Here is a 26,608-nt window from a genome sequence, read left to right as displayed (position 1 = left end):
TGTCAATATATTTGAAACCAAACATGTTATTCAATACTATTAATCAAACTTGACTGAGTAGCCATCTTCAAGTGAAAATTTACTTGTTTTTGTAGGTATATGGAGTTATGTGATAAAAGAAACAGGACATCAGAATACCAAATGAGTATCAGAATTTTGTAAACCATACTAAAATGCATAATTTGGCTTAAAGCGTGCAATTGTATGTCCTATTTCACAATTTAGTAGACCCCTACTTGGTACTCAGCTATTCAGTGTGGTTTTTGGAATGCCAATCTTCGTGAGTAGCATAACTGTATTATCTGATGTTTGGTCCTTCATTACAACATTATGCTATACATGCCAGAAGATGAAAATGTGCATATAAATTCAGCAGACAGTTGGAACTAGCTAATAGTGTTTCAAATAAATTGGCTGCCTTTGTGGAAAAGATTAATAAAGCCAAATTTCTTCAGCAAACCAACAAAAATAACTTAACGTTCTGTGACATGATTAATGCTTGATTGCCAATAATGTGAAAATAAAATAAATTCAGACAACTGAAACTAATATCCCATTTTTGTCTTCCATGATTGTGACTGGATTTTCATTCACTTGATAGCTTCCAGCCACAGAAATCAGTTTTGGTTTCATTTGACAAAACTGAGCTAAGACAGCAAACATTATGAAAAATTAACACGGATCACATGGAGACTACCCCTTTCCTCTAACTCAGATTGCTTGGCACATGCATGAATCTGGCAGCTTGGGCATGTTACATAATTTTTTCCAGCTAGCATCTGGCTGCTTGCTGCTATTGCTTATACAGCTAAAACCACACTTCAAATGGGCAGAAGCGGGAAAAGACACTGCTCATATGTAACTTCAGCTCTGCGCATGCGCGTTAACCCGCAGGCAACTCGTCAAATGAGAGTAATGAAAACAGTTCTGACGTCATGCTCATCAAAAGCAGTTTATTGTTACAATTGGGTAATTTTCATCCTAAAGTGTTCGACACATTTTGCTGCCTGAAGACGCTGTGCATACACCACGTCTTGTTGTAAAAAAAATGAAATTCCTTGTTAGAGTCTCAGTTATTACAATTCAAAATTACAAAAATTTAACTGAAAACTAAAACAATAAAAAAATACCCGGAAAAAATTCTAAAAATTCCCAATTTTCTCTCAGATGAAAAAAATTCCCGTGTTTTTCCCAGCTCTCCTGTGGTATACGCACCCTGACAATGTCAGTCCGCAAATGCTGAATGGCACAAAATGTTTGATGTATTGTCATTTTCCTTGCTTATTGATGTGAATAGCTGGAAACACATTAGGCTTAATTAAGGACTGTAAGTTAACTAATTACAACACCCATTTAACAGAGAAAATATGCACCAGTAACAGTTTCCTGCACTTTCTCAACCCTAAATTTCATTGGCTTTAGGAGGTTGCAGCCACAATTTTGTATGCTCTTGGTACACATGCAAGTGTGAACAATTTTTTCCCCATAATGCCAAGAAGAAACTTCTAAGGAGGCCTTTGACAGACTTCAAATTATGTATCTGAATTAATTTAATTAAAAACTGATAATTGGTATTAATGATTTGGCAAAAGGAAAAGCGACGAATATTCATTAGTAATTAGTTTCTATGTTCATTTTAGTAACACAATGGTCTTAAAAGTTCACTCACATTTCATCGAAACTTTGCAGAAAACGGCATTTCTTTTAATTTTAAGTGTACATGATTTTTAAGAGCTACCCTGTTTCTTTACACAGCTGCCTCTTAGTAATCACACACTACAATGTCGCAAGCTAGATGAGTGTACAGCCATGCTCAATTTCACCATCTTTCCTCTTAGTATAGTACCTTTCGAAAATAAAACAATTTTGTCACCAATCATATTATTGTGCTGCTATGCTGCAAAGCATATTCCCACACTACATCACTGGATATGAACTGTTTATCTGTTTCTCTCATGTCTCTCAGTATCATTACCTGCTAACCATTAGCAAGCCACGACGTTTCAGGATTTGCATTAACTTGTCCAGCTTACATGGGCAGATAACTGTTAAGTAGCCATAGAGTCTACTGAACTGTATCATGTTCTTGTTACATGAAACAGAGATTTCGATAATACGCCAGTGCACTTAAGGCCAATCTGTTAACCATGGACTGTCCACACGCTCTCTCTCGGAGCTGAATGAGTCATACCTAAACTACAGTGGCAGCCCACAATAAAACGTTAACTTGTACCGCTTAAATATGGGAAGAAGAAGAAGAAGAAGAAGAAGAACCCGGAAAGTTTATTTAGTTGCCGCTCACAATCATAAAATTTGAAAACATGCAACACATTGGACACAACAGAATTGAATTAGTGACTGCAGGAACCACATGAGCTTGGAATACAGTAAAGTTGATCAAAGCAGAACATGTATAATTCATAAATCTACACATATCGTACAAATATTTCAGTCCTGACACATTCAGTACCCCCTTATATGCAAATTTTTTGTATGAAGCTGAATGTGCCTAACATGGGACACAGATTCCAAATTTTAAGACAATAATTCATTTATCATACAGTACTACAGTATTAATTAGTTATTCACAACTGTACACGGAGCTACTACTAGCATAAGAGTGTTCTAGAGATGGGTTGTTCACGAACTAGCTGGTCCAAAGGAATGGTTCACCAAAATGAACAGAAGGAGCAAAGAATGAATTCTAAGGAAGTCTTCCATAGTTCACTTTGGTTGCAACTTTCTACTTGTAGTTCCTGGGAATGAGAAACGGTCAGTCTCGGTCCCGCAGCGACGTGTCGGCCAGTCTCGTTCCCGTCTGTTTTGCAGAATCTCTGTCTCTCTCGGCCGGACTCATCCTACTTTACATGGCCACTCATCAGTTCCCCTGCCGACTGCTCCGGCAGTTAGTTCAGTATTGAGTTGTTGTTCGTTTTGTTCACTGTGTATGCCCAGTCTAGATCAGTTTCAAACCTATTTTGAACTCTGGACTTCCGGTTCTTTACGTATTCTATTCAGTATCCACAACCAGTAACTAAAATGTATTTTATAACTACGTACACTACATAAAAATTATGTGGTATGTAATAAATACATCTTTTCAGGCAACAAAGGGGCATATCAGCTTACTTCACAATTTTGATAAACAGCAGAAGACATACTTACAAAAAGGGAAGATTTTTTTGTTGTGGCACATGCAAAGGAAGTTGGCACGGCACACACGAGTGGCCATTTTCCATCCTTTTTTCTATCCAAGGTAAAACAGCATGTTCGTTGTTATGGAAGGCAAACAGACTTACAACCGAACGAAGCCCACACTTCATAATCAAGTGTCTGGTGTCACATTTTGTGAAGAGAATATGATAACTTCTACATTATTATTTCAGTGGAACAGGGCGGTGCTCCGAGGTCTAGACTGCTCATTGTCGCTCAACAATTGTCATCTATTGTTTTGAAGTTGTTGCTTGCATTAGCTTGTTATTTCTTTACTGCCTAAACATTATATGTTTATCTACTCTGCTCATAGGGGTCAAAACATTGTGCGTAATTGGCGACCAGGGCAGATTTTTTTTAATGTGCCACCTTATATTATTTCACTGCGATCAGCCACATAATGCTACAGTTTGCAAAATTAGAGGTTTTGCAGAATCATGAAAATCACTTCTACAAGTGAGTGAGAATTCTGTAATGAAAAAGAACTATGTACTCCAGGGGGGAGGCAAGTGCCATCTCTTGGCATCTTCCATCTTCAGTCACCTACACTACTAATTTTTAATGTTTCATAAGAACCATATTCCACGCACATATGAACGGCAAACAAGTAAAAATGAACGGTTCTCGAAAAAGAGTGACTACCAGGGAACTAGTTCCCAAGGATGAACTAGTCTGCCCATCTCTAGAGTGTACAGCCCTGACAATGCATTTAAGTGGCACAAAAGCTAGAAACAAGGCTCTGTACAGCACAATGCTACATGTGTGGACATCAAACCGCTCCGCTCTGTGCAACAACGAACAAGTTACATGCAGTATCAGTACATCAAAGTATATGGTTCATTCATGAACACTCCGCCTGTCAGTATTTCTCGTTTTCCATTGTCACTGACAGATTATTGTGTTATGCTGCGAAAGCATCTTCCCACGTTACATCACTGGATATGAGCTGTTCATCTATTTCTCCCTTGTCTCTCAATATTGTTACCTGCTCACTAAGAACTATCCACAGCCTTTCAGGATTTGCATGAACATGCACCAGTATACATGAACAGGTAACTGATATATCTTACTGAGGAGTACATAGAGGTTCTACTGAACTCTCATGTTCTTATTACGTGGAACAGAAGTTTTGATTATATGCCAGCACACTGAAGGACAATCTGTTAACCAAGGACTGCATTATTTTTTGGCAGTTTCATTTGAATAGTAGCACTTTAAGTGATAACATGATGTCGAACAAATTGTCACTAATACTTAACAAAAAGTTTACAGTAATTGAGGTGGGTGAGAGAGAGAATCTCTCTGCACACAAAATAATGTTGATTTCAAATGTGGTAAAACACAAATTTGTGATACTTTAAGAAACAATGAAGACCAAAACTGTTACCAAGTGCTTCAACAAAGCAGGATTTGGAGGACATGAACATGATGCTTCTAGGACCAACAAAGCCCAACAAAATGCAGCCACTATCGCTGCATTAATTAAAATGTGAAACACTTGATGTAGTGCCTATGATGGCATTTGAAGTGACAACTTTCTGTCAACTTACTTCATTTTTACTTCAGCAACAGATTTAATAAAAATTCAAAACACAAAAGGTGACTAGGAAAAACCAAAGGAAGGATCAGAGCAGCAAAATGATGTCCCTATAAAAATTTACATGCCTGAAGAAGCTACTGCATGCATAAATGACTTTATACAATCTGCAGTACAGACAAATTCTGCCAAGCTGTTGCAACTATTGTACAGTGCGAAAAACTGCATAGAAAAAACAATTCTGAGCAGGAAATTCAAACAGGTTTCCCTACTTGATACATGGTGAAAAGAGTGAAATGTAAAGTAAATAAACACAGGGATAATGTACACACAACATGAAGTGAAATTAAAGTTAGAGTAAAAACACAGATATTCCTTTTTATTTATCAATTAATGTACAACATACAATAAAAAAACATCTAACAAATAGAAGTGAAGGTAAATATCTGCATAATTACAAATTTATACTTCTGTGCATGATACATGACAAATTTTATGTAGTCTAGTGAGTTTTTTGTAATCTGGAAACTTGTCCAATTTAGAAAATTATTTCAATCCCATGCAATTCCATTTTGAGCAAGTTTTACTGTACATTTCAGAGTACTACTGGATATTTCTGGGTCATCCAGTAGAAATAATACTATTTAGGTGTTTCATATGGTAGTTGTAGATCTACCGAAAACTGTGATGACTGGAGGAAAAATAGAAGTTGGTAACTCACATTTTATACACTAGTCAGTAATTGAACAATGGAAAATCCAGGATGGAATGTAACAATATTATGAAAAGGATAATTGCTATTCACCAAATAGCAACAACTCAAGTTGCAGATAAGTACAACAAAATGACTGTCAGAAAGAAAACTTTAGGCCAACAAATCCTTTGTCATTTGTAAGGTGACAAGAAAACACAAGAAAGAAGGATGGAGACAGAGTATAGTAATGCATCAGAAATGGCCTTTCTTCCAACATATAACCCAGTGCTATTTTCTAATGCATTGCTATACTCAGTGCCCTGTCCTCCTTTCTCTTCTTTCCTGTGTTTCCCTATCACCTTACAAATGATGAAGGCCTTGTTGGCTGGAAGCTTACTTTCTGGCAGTCTTTTTGTTGTACCTATCCGCAACTCAGCATCTTCAGTCAGTAATTGGTATCACAACACTGGGGGACGATATTTAGAAAGCAAACAAAGAAAATGGTCATAAAGCGTTCACATTATCATTAACATTCCAAGACCATGCTGTTACAATGAGACATTCCACTGTCACTGCTGTGATGTGTGAGTATGTGCATTTTGCAATGAGCTACAGTGAAAGCTGTGTAGAAAGTGCACTAAAGAGGAGATAATGAGCAAGAACATGAACATTAGAAATGTGACATGTTTCTAGCAACAGCAACTGATCCTGACTGAGGGTCACATGCTGTGTTTCTCCACATTAAATGCTGATGAGAAATTGGGCTAAGCCAATCAACATGTTATTTTCCAGCAAAAACTCATCAAAACATCTAATCTGAAAGAGAGTACGTCACAAAGCATATCTATAAAATATCACCCAGTTGCCCTTGACAATACTTTCAATAACAGCAAAAAATTAAAGCACACAAAGTAACGTTTACTTCATCGCATAATGTAACAAAACAAGAGAGACTACTGACAGTAACAAAAAAATCCTGAACAGTAAGCTCGCAAATCTGTTTTCAGATTCACAATCATACTGAGTATTTTCCACTGAATCTCAAGCAATTATGTCCCCAGGACGTAGCCTACTTAGATGCTAGGTTAGATTTGACAAAATTCATTAAATGTTCTTTCTTTTGTGTATGGACTCTTATGTGATGTATGAGTTTTATCTTCATTCTCTAAATGAAAATTTTAACCTGTAGTTTGGCTGATCCCACTCTGATATCTAATTGAAATGTGAAGAGCTCCTACTGCATATGGAGGCATTTCAGTGTCTCATTCCATGAGCAAAATACCTGAAAGAGAGCTGCTAGTTCACAAATGAAGAGCAAAAACATTCTATGAGGAAACTGCAATGTATAACAGTTACGTTGAGGTAACGGTGACATACAAATTCTCGTATGTGTCTTTATACAGAAACTTCCATTATGAAAAATTTCTGTTCCAGCCTTCTGCTACCTGCAACAACTAAGCATTAAATGTTTTGGTTAACATTTCCTTTGTTATCATGTTGAAGAGAAAAAGGAGGAGCCAATGGAGTTCTTATGTTGTTCAAACACACAAATGAATCTCTACCTTATACCTTCAATAATCTTTGCTTTGTTTATGATGGTTATTTAGGATAAAACTGGAACCTGCACAGTGATTTGATTTTGTCTTGCTCCGAGTGACTGTGTACACTTCAACAAGAAAATGCACTGCTTTCCCATTTGAGACCATCCCTTTTTCCCAGCAATTAAGATTTTGATTACAACTACAGAAATTGTCACATATAATGAAGTAATAATTAAACAACAAAGTGCTGAGTTTCGGGTGCCAAAATTTGAATCCTCAATATTTTGGATTCCAATAACTGGTGGAAAGATTATTACAAGGGGAAAAAACGTTTAGCTGACAATAATTTATTTCACAACACGTGGGCTTTTGACAGTCAACAAGTTTGAGAGCTTAGAGCATAATTTGTTCGGATTAAAAACCCACAGTAACCTGGTGAACAACGAGGAAGTATTATTGCATAGGTACTGCAATATTTCCACAACTTAATGAATATCTTTTCCAATGACACAATACTGAAATGGAAAATGACACCACAGATTATGTTTTTGTTGAATTTATCACTCTCACTTAATTCCTTTGTGTTCTTTGTCTTATGTGAAGAGAAGGGTAGTTCAAATGGTTCAAATGGCTCTGAGCACAATGGGACTTAAACATCTGAGGTCATCAGTCCCCTAGAACTTAGAACTACTTAAATCTAACCAACCTAGGGACATCACTCACATCCATGCCCAAGGCAGGATTTGAACCTGCGACCATAGCAGTCGCACAGTTCCGGACTAAAGCGCCTAGAACCACTTGGCCACCGCGCAAGTGGTCACAGGTTGGTTTGACCCATGAGAGATCATTACCAAGATGCTGAAGAAATTGAAGTGGCAGACCCTTGAAGATAGGCATAAAGTAACAAAAGTTTCAAGAATCAGCTTTAATTGTTTGCTCTAGAATATACAACAACACCCTACACATTGCTCATGTAGGGATCATGAGGTCAAGATTAGAATAATTACTTGTAGCATACACAGAGGCATTAAGACAATCATTCCTCCCACACTCTGCATGTGAAAGAAAAGGGAAGAAACCATAATAAAAGTTACAATGGGACGTACTCTCTGCCATGCATTTCACAGTGGTTTGCAGAGTCTGGATGTAGACCTGTTGTAGATTTTTGATATGTTGCTCTCTAAGACATTTCTGCCAAATGAAAAATTGTTTTATAATATGGTCTTTTTCACTAGGAAAAAAAAGAGTCAATGTTTTTTTAGTTCGATTTAGTTCTGCAATGAAATATATACTTTCTCTCCTTGCTCTTCCCCCCTCCGCACCAAAGTTTCTCGGAACAAACCAAGTACTGAATTTCTTGGTCCAAATGCTGTGCTACTATAAATGATTCATTTTAGAAATATGACTGATGCTTCAACAGAACCATTAACTCAGCAAGTTTGTTCTATGACTACCTCTTTGGTCATATCATAAACATCCAAGTGATGGCCTAATTCATTCCATAACTTATATAGCACCAGCCTGTTAAGAGTCATCACAGCAGGATTAATGCATCCTCTGAGCTATTCTGGTGTTCTTGGCAGTGGGGATACCTAAACACAGTCCTTAATGTATCCCCAATGGAACAAGTCACAAGACTTTAGGTCAGGTGACCTGGGGAGCCCAGAGAACTGAGCCACACCATCCTCACAATTATGCCCAATTCAGTGATATGAAAGTTTGTTGTGTAGTTGGTGACAAGCATCAATCCTTCAATGAGGGGATGCCCTGTCTTGTTGAAAGATGAAATTATCGGTGTCAGCAGACAGTTGTGGAAAGAACCACAACTAACATGTCACGGTAAGAGGTAGTTCTCACAGTCTTCTCCAACACACAGAAACTCCTTCTTGCTTTGTTATCATTTTGTCAAGGTTCTGCACTCTCATTGCTAAGTGGGGGGCACAATAAAAACTCAGTGTTTATGGTTCTATTCATGCATCAACCATATTTGTACATGTAGAACATTAAAAACAAATGCATCATTTACAGAATCCCTGTGCAATAGCTGCACATCTATCCAAAAGATAGTGGAATGATCTTGTTATGAAGCTCATTATTATTACCAAGCAGCCTCTAGGCCACAACAGTCTAATAACATAATGGCATGCATTCAAAAAAGCTGTAAGGAGACATGGTGGGACGATATGTAGTAGCAATAGGCAGTGTGCCATGTGACGTTCCAGCTAAGCGAGTCATTCTACTGTGTCCTCTGTAGTGTGCACTTCAGGATGCGTGCAGAATGTTTAGTGTTGACTTTTATGTCAGTTTAGATGCAGTGAAGGTACTTATTAACTGCTGTGTTGTTACGGATAGCATAAAGGAATCTCAAGTATTGCATTAAGAAATAGCTTTGGTATTTTTCCACAATCGTGGCTTTGCATAAGAGGGAGAGAGGGAGAGGGATTCTCTAGCAAGAATTGATTGCACAAGCATGAACTGGAGCATGAACTGACTGTGATGCAGAATCACAACTGCATTTTCATTAGTACCAAAAAAGTACTACTGACCACTAACACGTTGTTGTTGTTGTAGCTGCTTTAGGGCACAAAACAGCTTATCTTATAACTTTACATGCTCAATTACTTAATAAAGTCGGGAAAAAGTTGATAATACTCAGAGCCTGATCGACTGGAGTAGATGGTAGCTAAAAACAATCACTTCCACTTTGAGGAAGAGGCCAAACAGTTGAAAATTAAATTTCTTTCGCCATATTATTACACCAAAGAAAAGTAAAATGAATCTACAGCTCACGCTGTATCTACTAAAATCTGATGTGGAAGTATGCAACAACAATGCACCAACCTATTACACAGTAGATAAGTGCTGCAGACCATTCCAGTGTGCACACATTCTGAACATGACAAAAGTAATCATTTGCTGGGTTCTGTGACTGCTCACACCCACTGCAAAAGCTTTCTGGACCAAAGCAGCAATATAAATGTTGCAGGGATGCCACGCAAATCCAGACGACTACCACATCTTTCCAATCATCATGCCCAAGTGAGAGGTATATCACTATGACTCCAAAACAAAGAAACATAGACAAGACCCACAAGTCATTGGGCAAGATGATGCTGAGCATTTTTCAGGAATGCCACAGTGCTAACAGATAATGCTGTTATGGAGCAAACTGTCACCCGAACAAACCATCGAAATACTCTAATAGTATGAAATATAATGAAACCGCATCCAGTAAAATTGAGCAGATATTTTGAGAAAATGGAAAGGTTAAAGCTGCAGCTGCAGCAACATGTGTTCATTCACTGTCTTTCTGAAAAATGGTGTCCGAGGTGTTGTGCAGAAGGGATATGGTTACTGGTCACAGGATGTCATTCATGTAGGTCACACTGATCGCAGTGCCCTTGACACACACCAATTGTGATTTGTGGTTTTACCCAATAGCACCCAGCACCATAACGTCTCGAGGTGGTGCCATATCTCTTGTGTGAATGCAGTCACAGTGCTGCTGCTCCTGCACATCTTTGGTGAACCAAAATTTTCAAACAGACAGAACCCAGGTTCGTCTGAAAACACTGTCTTATGGCATTCCTGTCCCCAGTGACGTCTTCCACATCCATTAAAGTTAGACAGAGAAGTGGACAATGCGCATGTAACCCATGCCATAATAAACAGCGACAGAATGTCACCCCTATAGTGTACTGTGTGTTACAATGCTCCAATGTTGCACCAGAACTAAGGATGATGGAGATCCGTCCTGTAATGCCATTTGGATGAGGTGTCAATTTTCGCATGGGGTGGTACGGGTTGTGCGACCTGTCGTATCTCATTGTGTCCTACAGTCTTCCATGAACCATTCAGCACACAACCTTTGCAATGCCGAAACACACTGTCCCACATGAGCAGTAGTTCCCTGGATGGATAAATCACATTCTCTCATGCCAATAATGCACCCTATGTCAAATTCGCTGATTTCACAGTACGGTTTGTGCATACAATTGTGAGGCATTCTGCATGTCTGCTTAAGTCACACTGATCCTTTACCATCAGTTTTTAGAAACAATAAGAGCCGTAGGCACATTTTACTGATAGGTGGCATTGCGCTGCAGTATTGATGCTGCACGCTGTCATGGTTCAAATGCTAGTTATTTCTGCAGAACATACTATAGTACATGTCCTGTAAAAATAAATGTCCTGTCTCTAGTCATTCAGGATTTTCTGTTTTTTTCTGGACATGAGCGGAGTATCCTCTCCTGTGTATCATGTCTCCTCTGCAGAAAGCACAGGATCTGTCATTAATCAACCACTTGACTGCAAGTGACTTGTCATGGTGGGCTGTAGAGGATGGACAAAGCAGGGAGGACTCACTGCATCCCACTAACCAACAAGTCTGAGGTGCTGTCTTTCACTCATACTGAGCCAGTGTCACTTCCTTTACCTATTTTGGGGAAACCTGTTTTGGTGTCAGAGGAGGCAAACACAGAACAGTGTTAATCATCAGCAACTGAAACACACGGCAAACGATTCCAGGGAAATAGCAGCAAAGGAAAGGAAAGGACACCAGGTGCATTCACTGTGTATGCCTGGGGGCCTCATTCAACATGCTAAAGTAGTAGCTATTGAGGCAACACGGTGCAACCAGCTGCAGGCTCTGGTGCACGTTGGAACAAATAATGCCTGTCGTCTGGGCTCTCAAGTCATTCCAGCAACGGTTGAGAAGTGCAGGATGGGTACATGAGTTGGGAGGAGATGACAGCACAAAGGGGGTGGAAACTTTATTAATAAACTAAAAACCCGCCTCAATTGCGAAAAAAGCACCTAGCGTTAAGTGTTAACCCAGGTTTCAGTGTAGATAACTACACCTTCTTGAGAACAACAATAAAACCCACAAGTGCCTAAGGAGACCTTTGTCAATGATTAAAAGAACACCATAGCTATACATTTACAAATGAAAAAGAAAAGGAAATCACGAACAGTACATATGTACTGTATATGGAAACTGTTGGGTGAAGGATGTAGAGACATTAGCCTACTGGAGCTCAGTGGGGATGATTTCATGAGGGGAAAATGTGTTGTATCCTTCCCCTTCGCTAAAATTTGTTGTTCCTTTATGAAAAGTTTTCAATTTCAGTCTAGCCTGAGCACCCAGAGGTAGTGATCAGGTGCGTGTGAGATGTGCTTGGTTGTGTGAATGTGTGTATCTCTGTCATTTCTGATGAAGGCTTTATCTGGGAACTTAATGTCTAATAGTGTTTTCATTGTGCCTGTCTGTAACCCAATGTGTCACTTTTATGATGAGTAGGAATAAATCCTTTCCATAACTGTTTATATTCCAAACTGGATTTTAAAAGTTAAAACTGGATTTAAAACCACATAGAACTTAATAATTTGTGTTTGCTGACATTTCCCCAGCAGATGGAATATACCACTATTAGCAGACAACCTGCTCAACTGAGACGAAAGTTCAAAGCTGTCAAAGGAAATATTGGTCTAAGATCTTCAGTTCTGGCATTACAAAATATACCCTCCACAAAAAAGAACCAAATACTCTGTAAGAACTGTGGACTTGCTGACTCTGCACTTGCTTTGTTTTATTCTTAGATACATAAAGTTTTATCTATGGCTGAAAATCTTGTTACCAACAGTATAACCTTTGATGCATGCAAGATTACTCCCCAATGTGAAGTACATCAAAAATCTTCCAAGTGATTCACTTTGAAAATGGCTTAAAGGCTACACCTCCAAAAAAGTGATGGAACTTAAAATTCTGTCTCTGACGTGACACTAAAACTATAAATAATAAGCACCAGTTCTGATGTTAACAATATTACAATTGATAATTGTGAGAAACATTACACAGACCAAACAGGAAAACATTTTGTGATAAAAAAACTCACATGAACTAGCAACAAGACAGAATTGTGTATTCACAAACTGAGCAGTATGTGCACCAGGAAGACATACACTCTGAGTGCTGGCATTATAATTACTGCACTGGGGGTGGAAAAAAAAAGCATCTGAAAAAAGTAAGACAGTGACACATCAAATATACAATATGCAATTTCTGTTAACTGATCCAAAAATGTGGGTCATAAAAGGAAGAGAAAAATTAAGGTGCAAGTACATGAAATGGACATTTTGAGTGATTGGATAGGTGTAACACACACAGGAAAGACATGTTATGAGAGAACCATGAGGAATTCCTAGAAGAGAAGACAGAGTAAACTGGCATTTTAATGGTATGTGCATGTGCAGAAAATAGATGAAGAGAGGATGCCTAGGAAGATGCACAAGATGAAGATGGAAGGACAGAGACCAAGGGAAAGGCCAAGGGATGAGCAGTTAAAATAAGTGGAAGAAAGTACTCACACTAGAGGGGAACACTGGGCTGGAGTAGTGAAAGTGGTGAGAAGCCCAAACAATATGAGGAGGCTTTTGCTCCAAGCAGATCCTGCCATACAAGATAGTGATAGTTGTGGCGGTGGGTGTGGTGGAAGAGGAGGAGGAGGAGCTTTTAAAAACTGTAATTTCTTGTAGGCATAAACTTTCCCAGATAAAAAAAAATGCTGTTCTACACAACACTATGATTACAGTCCACTGCCTCTGTCTGTGGAGGGAAGGGTGATGGTGGAGGCAGCAACAAGACTAGACACGATGTGTATGTAGTAGCCACTGGCTGTTTGCTGATGATGCTGCAATTTATGGGAAGGTGTCACAATCGAGTGATTGTGAGAGGATACAAGATTACTTAAACAACATTTCTAGTTGGAGTAATGAATGGCAGCTACCTCTAAATGTAGAAAGATGTGAGATAAAGTGGATGAGTATGAAAAATAGACCCATAATGCCTGAGTACAGTATTAGAAATGTGCTTCCTGACACAGTCACTTTCATTAAATATCTAGTTGTAATGTTGCAAAGCAATATGAAATGGAATGAGTATAGCAGGATTGTAGTAGTGAAGGCAAATGGTTGACTTCGGTTTATTGAGTGAGTTCGGGGGAACTGTCATTCATCTGCAAGGGAGGACATCTAGGACACTAGTGCAACCTATCCTTGAGTGTCGCTCAAGTGTTTGGGACCTATACGAGGTCAGATTAAGGAAGACATCAAGACAATTCAGAGGTGACCAAATAGATTTGTTACTGGTAGGTTAGAAATTTCAAGTGTTATGGACGTGCTCTGGGAACTCAAATGGGCATCCCTCGAGGGTAGGCAACATTCTTTTCGAACAACACTATTGAGAAAATTTAGAGAACCAGCATTTGAAACCGACTGCACAATAATTCTACTGCCTCCACCATATGTTGCGCGTAAGGACCACAAGAACAACATATGAGAAATCAGGGGTATATGGAGACATATAGGCAGTCTTTCTCCCTCACTCTACTTGTGAGTGGAACAGGAAACGCAATCACTAATAATGGTACCGGAAAAACAGCACTATGTGTTGTACGGTGGACTGCAGAGTATCAATGTAGATGCAGATGTATCTGAGCAGGAGGCAAAAATTTGTGCTCTTTATGATGAATCAGGTCACACTCAATTTGAACTAGGTGTGGTGGGGAGGGGGGGGGGGGGGGGGGAGAGAATTATCTTATTACATGAAGTAGGAGGAGAAGAACTTCATCCAGCTGTAGGTCACAGTAGAGTGCAGCTGACTTTTGGATTAAAATATCTAAGGCATTTGAGTGCACGAATCACAGTATTTGCCTAAATAAATTGCTGTTTTACGGGACTGTTGGTATACTCACCAACAGATAATTCTTATTTAATCAAAAGAATGCAGGAAGTTGTACTTAGTAATTCTACCAACACAGCCTGTGGACATAATTTTGACTGTAGTGAAATAACATATGGGGTTCCCCAAGGTTCAATCTTAGGTGCACAACTACTCCCCAGATATGTAAATGACCTTCTGTCTAATATACAACAGGAAGAATCAGTTCTTTCCAGCATTCGCACTAGTGTTATAATCAGTCAAAGCATACAGAGAGAAACAAAAGAAATAGTAAACAAAAGTTCTTAGAAGTATCACCGACTGGCTTTCTACAAATGGTCTCACCATCAATTTCGAAAAGAGAGAATGTAGGGCTACATGAATGATAAGTGTAACAATGGCGAGGAAAATGTAACTGGGTAGAAACTTCAAAATTCTTGTGTGTTCATACTGATATGAACTTGGAGTAGAAAAATCACATTCTCAAACTCCTCAAACAACTTGGTTCAGCCGCATTGAGGCTGATTGCAGAACGATTCTACTGCCGCCAACACACATTTCGCATCAGAACCAAGATAATGATAGGAAGATTAGGGCTTGTACAGAGGCATACAGACAGTCATTTTTCCCTCGCTCTATTTGCAAGTGGAACAGCAAAGGAAATGACTAGCAGTGGTACAGAATACCCTCCACCACGCAGCACCATATGGTGACTTTCGGAGGAAGTGCACTAATGAGCCAGAACAATATGACCACTGACCCACTGTCGATACAAACCCATGCATGCAATAGCAGCATCACCTGCCAAGAAATGATAGCTAGTCAGACACAAGCACGATGCATGTAATATCTGTGAATGTGCTGTCCATATGTATAATAAGGAAGGCACGCAATGTCCGAGTTTGACTATGGGTGGATTGTGATAGCCCGGAGGCTAGGGACCAGCATTATGGAAACCACCCAGCTAGGGACCAGCATTTCAGAAACTACACAATTTGTCGGGTGTTCAAGAAATGCTTTGGTATCAACACGTGGTGAAACCACGTCCAGATGTTGTGGGACCCAGTGGCCACCCTCTCTAGAGACATCAAGCATCCTAGGCTGGGCCGACTGGTTAAAAAGGACAGATGGCACACTGTGGGGGAACTACCATCAGACTTTAATGCTAGGCAGAGTACAATTGTGTCTGAACATACAGTGCACCAAAAACTCATAACGAAGTATCTCCGCAGCCAACAAACAATGCATGTGCCACTGTTAACAGCACGACATTGGCAACTATGACTGAAATGATCAAGTGGTCATTGGCACACTAGCAAAATGTCGCAAGGCCTGATGACTCCTGATACTTTTCTTCATTGTACTGATGGGAGGGTGCAAATCCAATGTCTTCCAGGCAAACAGTCCTTAATACCTGTACTATGGGATAAATAAAAGCTAGCGGCAGCTCTATTATGATCTCGGGAACATTCACGCGAGGATCCATTGATCCAGTGGAGCTCGGGCAAGGCACCATGACGGCCAAGGAGAATTGTACACTGGTTGAGACCACATACACCCCTTCATGACAACCACGTTTCCCAACGACAGTGTTATTTTTCAACAAAATAATCTGTGCTATGTCACAAGGCCAGGAGTATGACGAAGCTATTGAGGAAAACAATGGCTGCCTACCCCCCCCCCCCCCCCCCTTCCCTTCTTGCTATGGGCCATATTCTGTATCTTTCCTCCACTTAGCTGATTGTTTTGGCACGTGAGTGCACCGAATGGACTTTTTTTCGAAACATAGCTCCAACACCATTCGGTAAGCATTTCGAAAGAGATTCCAAATGGTCCTAGCGAACCAAAACACTGTTGTCAGTTCTCCTCACACCAACGAATGAAAAGCAATCTGCCTCAGATCTGCACATGTACACTGGAGCGCCATGAACTCTATAAGCAGCTAGCAGCCGACACAGGCATGCCATTCTTCACAGTATCAAAAAGTGTGGTATAAGTACGTAACACTGCTCAAATTTAGCTGACCCCGGGCTTCTATGAATGCATGCTAACAATAGAATGTTGACTCTGTTCTGGAAACTATCATAAATGTCACATTATTTCATTGTATTGTCATTCACATTGACATCTTGTTTTGGAATCTGAGTTAGGAATGGAGTGTAGTACTACATTGTACAAATAAATATATGGAAACACCCGAAAAATTCATTTTCTTTGTTTACAGTAGTTCCTTGGTTGCTTCAAAATTCATGGAGGTATGTTCCATGTATGCAATTTATTGAAGGCAGTTTGTTTATTACCATACGCATTTCACTTCCTTTATTCATGATGATGCTTCACAAATAAAAGAAGCGAAATGTGTATGGGAATGAACTGCCTTCAATTAGCTGCATAGGAGGAACACATCTTCACCAACCCGAAAAATTGTTTAAAAGACTGTCAAAGAATAAGAAGATGCATAGAATGTGGTTGCAGTTCACTACTAGAGATCCAGATGATGAAGTAGACTACTTCCCTACATGATAGATCAAACGATTTGGTTCATAAAAACAACATTTAAAAAATCGCCTTTTTGAGAGCTTGTGGCAAGTGCAGTTATAGAAGTTCATTTTAATTCATAACATGCATCTGATGAATCAAAATGTTTCATATATGGTGGTATAGTCTGAAAATATTGTGGCCAGAACCTTTCATTTCGGTCTACTGTTTTTAAGGATTCGATCGCAGATAAATACTTGTGACAAATGAGTATAAAGATGATTGCTACTGGTTTTATTCGCAGTAATTTATGTTGCCCTCTTAGATTCTTGTCTGGCCACACTCTTGGAAATCGCTACGTATTCCGAAACAAAAAAAAATGGTGAATTATTTGTGGGAAGAAGTAGTATAAATGTCACTTTCAGTTGTATCATGTACAATAACTCCATCTTTCATTTCTTAATCATATGGAAGTCACAAAATCGGAGATGCTTGTTACTGAGAAAGTGCGCTCTTACATGTAAATTACAACAAAGATTTCAGAAAAATGCTTAACTTTGACGATGAACAAAGTCTCAGAATGTGTTGCAAACAGGAAGAGGAAAAAAAAAAATATTTTCGCATCCAGCAGTATAAAAACCTATGCTCTTCACCATGCCAATTTGTCGCCTTACCAACACGCTACTACAGCTCGCATGCTGATGGCGCTTTTTTATGTAATTCCATTAGAGAGACACACATGTTGACTTCATTGCTGAATTATGCGCACGTAAGACATAAATGCATGAAATTTTGGAAGGTTTCCTCTATCAGACTTCACAAAATTCTTTTGCATAGTTACTTAAAAGTTTTAAACGTGTTTCAATAATTAATAAGTAAACCATTTGCGGAAAAGAGTACATGAAGTCATTAGTAATTTCAGCTAACACTCATGTAATATACGTAAGCAGAACCGATGTCTTGATATTCAATGATCTTTAAACTCTTTAATTGCATAAAAATAACAGGTATTCATAAAAATAACAGGTATTTTGAGAGAATGTTGACCGAAAACTTTTTTCTTTTCTGGGTGTTGTAATCATTCACAGTAACAACCTAACCTTACCATATTTCTAACAAAGGAAAATAGTCTATTATGAACTCCCTTTCCAACCAGAGGTGTCCTGTGGTGATTCTTTAAGAACACAATCACTAAATCCGAAGCAAAGACCACTCAATATGTTTAAAATAATGAATTATAGGTGTAAAAAAAACAGCTAACTGAATGACAGGGCCATACCAAAATCCAAAACATCTCAGTACAGTTGTTGAAAAATCGGCGGGAGGACTGTTTGGTAACAGGTCTCAGAAGCTTACTGAATAGAAAATTTGGATATAGAACCGAAAATGATATCGCTACTGAGATTAACCTACTGCACCAATCGGTATGAACGATATAGAATAAGGCCCCAGATCTGACTCTGATTGAACACATCTCGGATGAGGTTGAACGTTATTTCAGATATCAACGTCCCTTCCACAGAATTAATTTATAAATATCAGGTGAGTTGTGACAGTTGTTGCAGAAATATAAACATTTATAAAAATTATTGCAAAAACAAGACTTTCCAATTTTTATACAAAACTGAAGGCGTAAGAGAAAAATATAACTTCATGAACAGATGTGGTTTTGGTTCACTGTTCGGTGTAAGTTACAACACACAACAAGACAGCTTCTGTACCTATGAAACAGATTGTCCAAGGAGCACATGGAGTGCAATAATCAACTGCTAGTTTATCACTGACCCCTATTAACTGACAAGTTGAAGAATCAGCCAGAAACAATCTTAGGAAGGGATAGCAACAATATAATCAAATACTCTGAAATTTACCACATGCACTTGAAACAAAGCTTTCCTTCAAATTTGTCACTAAAGGAACATAGGGCTGTACTACATTTGCAGATGAAGGGTCATTAGCCATTGATTTCAAATTTAAATCCATCATCACTAGCTCATTAGTGTTTGTATTTTGTGGCTATCAATCAACAAATCAATCTACTCACTTTCAATGTAGGATGGTAAATTGTAGCTTCTGTACAGCTAATGACTTTGCTTAGTCCATGAGTTTGCTGAAGTCTACGAGTTTGCAGTTTACATGCTTCATACAAACTTCACATTCATTACCTTTCATGTAGCAGAAGCCCCAAATAACTGTGTCTAAGAAAGAAAACAATGTCACAACAGCACTCGTCTACAGCTGGTATCAGTTAACAAACACATTAACAAATTCCAGTTCTATATGAAAAAATTTCCGAGTAGCTAAGAAGAACAGAGTTACAAATCTGAGATTTATATTTTGTGGTACATGCAAGAGAAACGCAATGAGGTCTTCCCCACCACAGAAAGAAGATGCAAGTGATGGTAAGTCCTTAGAGCACAGAATACTACTTCAAGTGAATTCATAATGAAATGATTTAAACACACCGTTTGCCTACTACCATGGATGGATACTGACATTACACAGCAGAAGCATCACGAAGGAAAAAAAACAGAACTATATTTTCAACTGAAGACAATATCTGTAATGGGCCTGCATGATCTAAGTAGCATGTAACTGACAAAAGTTTTGCCATAAGATGTGTTGAAATTTATTGTAGATTTAGATATATACTATGTCAAGTATATCAGTAACACAATTTGCAATTTGAATATTCAGGTATTGTTAAATATACAAAAACTTTCATGAGGCCTCTTCACAACAAAAGTCATTGTTTTATGTTCAGGTAGTTTGGTGGTTTATTACTGATATATCCAGTATTCTAACTTGTTATCAAATTAAAACCAGAACACTTTTCACATTTCTAGAACAAATGAAAATCACCAAGGTTTGAAATGAACAAACTTTTTTTGTTTTTACCATCCACACTATAATGAAACAAAATATCATAATGCTTGAATTGTAAGACAATTAGTCAATAGTGTAACTGCTGAAGAGAGAGAACTGATAAATCAAACAATTTCCAATTCATTGATTTTAAACAGCATCAAAAAACTTATTAACTGGAAGAAGATGTAAATTGACAAGTAGGCACAGTCCACTGTCTCGCTTTTTCAAAATCACAAAAAAGCCCTGTACCTGAATATGCAAAATGTTAGCAAATCACTAAAATCTCCATTTCAAATACCCCATTTGAACCAACATTTCTGAAAATAATCAGAAGCACATTTGCAGGAACATGAAAAGATAAATACCACATAGAATGTGATGAGGCATATAAAGTCCCAATGCCAGTAAAACACAAGTGACATATATTGTTATTTCTGGAAAGATGCCATTTCCAACTTTTAAAGTGACAAGTGCGTAAGAAACATGTGGTACAATGTACAATGCACTCCCAGCCAGTAGTGTCATTCTGCAACATGTGTCTGTAGGGGTGTATTTCAGATTGATTTAGCACTGGTGTTAGTGTAGGTATTGTGAGGCTATTTACCCATTTAGCACACAACAAAATATATTCCCCACCTCACATTGTATATATCACATTACACAGCTACCATCTCACTTAACTTATTTATTAATACGTACACACAAATTCTCTGCAAGCCTGAGTCATATTTTTCTATAAAAATTTGCTTAAGTCTAGATCAGGGCCACAGCACACCTTGCTAACAGAAAAAGGAATATCCAGTAATATCCAAAACTGGTTGTGATGCAGCAGGAATACAAACTTACTACCTGCTATTTTCACTCTGATGAATCAAATGTGGTTTTTCCATGCACAAGAAGCCTTAACAGCTGAAATTTAGTTTCTTTATCTAATGAACAAACACACACTGAAGAATGAGTTCCAAAAACAAGTCAATGCTTCCTGTAAAAAATAACATTCACTATGTCTTTTTAGCAGAAGTAATACATTTTAAAACTTTATTGGTAACATTTTATTTGAAAATCAGCCAAAATGCTTGGTCTAAAGATGTTGAAAATGACTTACCACACTTGATCCACTCTGTGAGATCTTCTAGGTCTTCTAGTAACTTAGCCGCAACCTCCCCACGTGAAAGTTGTTTTTGATGGAAAGGCTCTTCTTGTGTATTTGCTAAATCATCATTGGGCAGCCAGCACTCATCATTGCCATCAAGGGTGACATATGATGGCGAACAGGGCTCCTGCTTCCACAGGGGCTCCTGCTTCAACTCCCAATCGAGACTGTACAATGACATTGTGTTCTCCATTTTCTTGCGATATGTATTGGGTAATTACACCTGATCCGCTGCTTGGTCCGTAAAATGCGTCCTTTGCCGACTGGACGACAGATGGTTGAATATAAAACGCCATATTGGCTCTGTAAATAAAAGGCATTTCTATAGCTTCCTGCTATTTAAATTGTTTTGATATTAGGAGTGTAGCTGCATCATGAAGTCACAAAGGAGGTATGCAACCAATTTGGAAAATATGTGTAGCCTGCAAAATGCTGACAGTCTGCATAACATCCTGAATGAGCAAATCAACTCTAATCACAAATGGTTCTTTATGATCTTTAGTGACTTGTTGGATGCACAGCATAGTATGTTTCTCTCTTCTTTTTATATATATTTCACAGCCCTTGTTTTTGTATTACACCTTTTCCACTCGCCCCCCCCCCCCCCCCCTCCCCCAAATCCACCTCATTTGCTGTATATGTGTAATGTACACACCAAGTCAGTGACTACCTTTCAGTGTGTTAGCCTGTTAACTGACACTCCCCTTGCTCGTCTCCCAAGTCCCTCTCTTCACATTTTTTACAATTTAATTGTGTACTTCCACAATGAGCCGATAGTTCTTTTTAGGGTGTGATTCTGTAACTGAACAGCCTATTTTATTTTCTATATATTTGAAAAAATATTAGAAACAAATCCTTTTGCATGTGTTTTACTTCTTTTCATGATGCATTTATTCTTTATAATTGGAATTTTCCTAATGGTGATTTTATTCTTTTCGCAAGGATCTGTTTTAAAGCATTGTTTTGTTTCTTTTAATATCTCCTAAGTATGTACAGACTATTTCTTGTTTGCAATGCCGGGCAGCAATGTGGCACTTACTATTTTCTTTGTATAATGTAATAATTTTTTATTATAATATTCCAATATACTTCGGGTATGTTGCTTTCATGCAAAAAAATACTGTCGTAAGGCTCCTATATCCCGTTCATATTCATTGACTCATACCTTTTGCCAATATGCATGTCATCACTGGTTTGCACAGCTCAGATAGTACTGCAGTGCCCATAATGTTCTTGTATAATACTTACATAATTATTACATTATTGTTTTTTTCCACCTGTTGATTAATATACCCGCATTGACATTTGTTGATGTTAGGTTCTATTTGGAATAGGTTATGAATTGTACTTTTCCAGTTGCCCTGTATTACATTGCTTGTTACTTATCATCTGTTATTATATTCAATCATTTTTGTGAATTATATGTAGTTTACAGTTTGGCACTATCTAGTACTGCTCTCACCACATCAACGCCACCTGGTGTTGAAAATTTGTAAATTATTATGGCAACCATCAACCTTTTATCAGTCTGCTTATGATTGTTACTACTACAACATACAACTTTCATATCTAGGAATATTTCTTCTAATGACTTTTTATATATTTTTTGTGTGCCCACTATCCTGGTTTTGCAACTCATTTTTATTTTATATGTAGCTATGTATTTTTATATTGTTTTCTGCGGATATACGAGATGGCAATGTCCGAAATGTGTAATACTGGAATAATAATGTCAGCTTGCATCCAGTGAATGACTTTTTCCTCAGAGACCTGCTTGCTATTTTGCAGATTGCACATATTTAACATTAGGTCGCTGAGTTCTCAAGTACGTAAGTCATTCATTAACAGCTACAAATAAATTATACACAATTATGAAACATATTTTATGTGAAAATCTGCTGAAGTCTAGATCAGAGCCAGTGGCAGTTATGGCAGTATTTTTGCTGCTGCTCGTAAGTTGGTAATGCATCCATTTCATGCAGCCAAAACCATTCTCTTCTTCACTGTTTTTCATCGTTTATTTGTAGTTTTGTTCCTATATCTTTTCTGATCATGGCTGAGAATGGAATCAGGTCAATAACTTTGTGCTCCATGGCGACATGATGCAGTGGTGTGTGTCTCATAGTATCACTGTGGAAGAAATGTGGTGGAAAAACAGCTCTGAAAAGAGTCTACAGTTACTATCAATGGTGTAGTGTGGATATGCAGCAGAAGTAGCCACTTTCTGAAGTGTTCCATCTGGAAGTAGTCCTGGTTTGCAGGAAAAAAAAATTTGTGCAATTCTGCAGCTGACATATTTGTGTTATGTGTAAGTGCAGATCCAGGTTTATATTCCACTAAGTGGAGTTGGCTAAGCAAACTGTTGTTGATTGGAGGCAATTTTGTAGGGATATTTGTGTTGAAATGTGCCCGTGACAGAATGACAAACTTGGCGGTGAACAAGGTTGAGATTGACAAACCTCAGTCTGGCAAAAAAAAAGTTCGGGATGGGGGACACAAATAAACATTGCCGAGTGTTTGGAGGCACACAGAGAGGATCTTAACGAAGTTCCTTTCATGTTGTGCCATGTGGTCAAAAGCTGTTATGCTGGAAATCATTTGAGAGAACGATAATTTCTGAGTTTTTTCAATGTGTAAATGCCTGAAAAACAAAGCTTTTAAGCATCTCACCGTCAACAACAAATTGAATTTTAAGGATGACACGAGCACATATTCATACCACAGAGGGAATATTAGCAGCCATTAAATGGTCCTTGTGCAGCATAAGGAACTGTAAGACATTTTTAAGGCTTCTTGTTGAAACACGTGTGGAGGAAGCAGAACCAAAATGATTCGGATCAATTTTTATGTTTTTTGAGTGCTGCTGTTTTGATTTACAGTTTACAGGAATAAAATTTCTTTCAGTTTAATTTTTGCTTTCTTCTGTTCAGGATTCTCAATCCTACAATACGCATCAATTCTATTCACCATAGTGGTTTCCACAAATATTTGACAGTTTCTGTTATTACATCACTAATTACAAGAATGCAGTTAGGTTTAAATTTGACAGTTTGACTTGAAAACATTAAATTAATAATATTTGTCATAACAAATATTTCATTTGTTTTTCCCAAGCATGCCACAAATTATGAGTGTGTGGATAGACGCGGACCTAATAAAACATCTTATATTGCTTCAAGTGAAATGAGCAGTAATTACATTAATGAACACTTTATTATCAAATATTTCACATTTTCTTTCTGGACATACTATGAATTATGAGCCTGTTGTCATTTTGGGAGATATTAGCACATTTTAAATTGCTGTGAGTGAAACAAAGATCAACTCAATTTATGATTAAGGTCGACAAAAATATTTGATCATTTCTTTCTGCATGAGTTGTTATTTCTGAGGTTGTGGTAGATTCACATGAGAAGGTGGTGATATTTCCTTGTCTTTGCAAAAACAGACATAATGTCTTATGGGATAACAGCAATCAGTGATTTTATAATGTTACTTAAAAACCGTCTTGATTGCAATTTTTTTTTATTCATATGACCGGTTTCGGTTCATTCAGAACCATCTTCAGATCTGTAAAAATAATGATACTAATTTACTATTTCACGGAAGCAAATCTTTTTCATCCTATCTAATCAACATCAAATGTACCAGAGCGTACCTGATATTTCAGTTACAGGAGTAACCCGTCCAAATCCAGCAATTTTCTTCACATGCTACATCACATAAAATTGGTTGGCAGAGTGCACGTCATTTATATTAATTATAACACTATTACCGACAGGTGGCGTCTGGTACATTTGTTACATTCCATTTGCACATACTGTATTCAGTAGATCTTTTTTTTTATTAAAATATGTAGATGTCAAGGTTAAAATCTGTACTTGTCAGCATTAATAAAAAAAAACAGTAAAATCATCATTTTTATACGATCTAAAAAAAAATTGGGCGATTTATATATCTATGGTGATGGTGTGCCTCTACGGTCTGCTTCCATATTTCCCGCCATTTCGGTGTTGTGCCGTGGTCCGCTCAGTCGTCTGACGTCCATCGCCGCGGGCAAGAGGGCCGCACAGGAGGGCCCCATCAATGATGCCAGGCACTGCACGCGTCTTCCGGCTTCTCCACCGCGCACCATCTCTCATCCCTCGGCCTGGATCTCCACACGCAACAGTAGTCATCTTAGTAGGTCGTCATAAATGCTAAAATAGGCGTTATGATTGAATTCGCTTTGCTCGTTGGGGATTAAATCCGGATCTTTATTTTTGTGGGTGTATATTTCAATTTCTTCCAAAGTGTTAAGGAACCGTCACTTATGAGCTCTATGCAGGATGTCTAAATTGTGTTCAATGTTCGTGACTGAGTGCTTTGCCACAGCCATATGTGCCCCAAAAGCTGTTTTGTTTTGAGAGTAGGTGTGCTCCCTGAATCTGGTTTCAAAGTTCCTACCAGTCTGCCCCATATATTGTTTACAGCAGTCATTACATTTGATCTTATATACACCTGAATCCTGAAATTTATTCCTACTATTACATATTCTATGCCGGAGCTTCAATTTTAACGTGTTATTTGTTCGGAACCCTATTTTAACGTTGGATTTACGAAAGCATCTTTCAATTTTATCTGTAATTCTTCCATTGTAAGTCAGAGCTACATATTTTTTCTTGTTGTTCCTCTTAACTGCTACTTGACTTCCTTTTATTTGTTCCATTTACCTCTTCTTTATCTTCCTATAAATATTCATCACCTGCTTACACGTATATCCGTTTGCTACGGCCACTTGTTTTAAAACACTTAACTCCTGTTCTACTTCCTGTTGGCAATCTTAGTAGCCTGTATACCATCATAGTAAAATATGCCTATCTGTATTTTACTTCGATGGTACGGGGCGCATATGGCTGCAACAAAGCACTCAGTCACGAACATTGAACACAATTTAGACATCCTGCATAGAGCTCATAAGGGACGGTTCCTTAACACTTTGGAAGAAATTGAAATATACACCCACAAAAATAAAGATCCGGATTTAATCCTCAACGAGCAAAGCGAATTGAATCATAATGCCTATTTTAGCATTTATGACGACCTACTAAGATGACAACTGTTGTGTGTGGAGATCCAGGCCGAGGGATGAGAGATGGTGCGCGGTGGAGAAGCCGGAAAACGCGTGCAGTGCCTGGCATCGTTGATGGGGCCCTCCTGTGCGGCCCTCTTGCCTGCGGCGATGGACGTCAGACGACTGAGCGGACCACGGCACAACACCGAAATGGCGGGAAATACGGAAGCAGACCGTAGAGGAAAAAAAGTTCACACCATCACCACAGATATATAAATCGCCCTATGTTTTTAGATCGTATAAAAATTAAAATTTTACTGTTTTTTTTATTAATGCTGACCAGTACAGATTTTA

At 38.2% G+C, this 26,608-nt stretch overlaps 1 protein-coding gene across 1 annotated transcript in view; it reads right to left on the bottom strand.

The window, feature by feature from the left end:
* LOC126354301 (activating transcription factor of chaperone) overlaps positions 1–26,608 on the bottom strand; it is a 50,396-nt gene that overhangs the window by 11,998 nt on the left and 11,790 nt on the right. Inside the window, exon 2 of the mRNA XM_050003854.1 lies at positions 21,154–21,504. Within this exon, the coding sequence (XP_049859811.1) occupies positions 21,154–21,394 (241 nt within the window). The 5' untranslated portion in view covers positions 21,395–21,504. The remainder of the gene's footprint in view (positions 1–21,153; positions 21,505–26,608) is intronic.

Source organism: Schistocerca gregaria, chromosome 3, assembly GCF_023897955.1.
Source record: "Schistocerca gregaria isolate iqSchGreg1 chromosome 3, iqSchGreg1.2, whole genome shotgun sequence".
Classification (NCBI taxonomy): Eukaryota; Metazoa; Arthropoda; class Insecta; order Orthoptera; family Acrididae; genus Schistocerca; species Schistocerca gregaria.
This window is presented reverse-complemented; position numbering and strand designations above follow the sequence as displayed.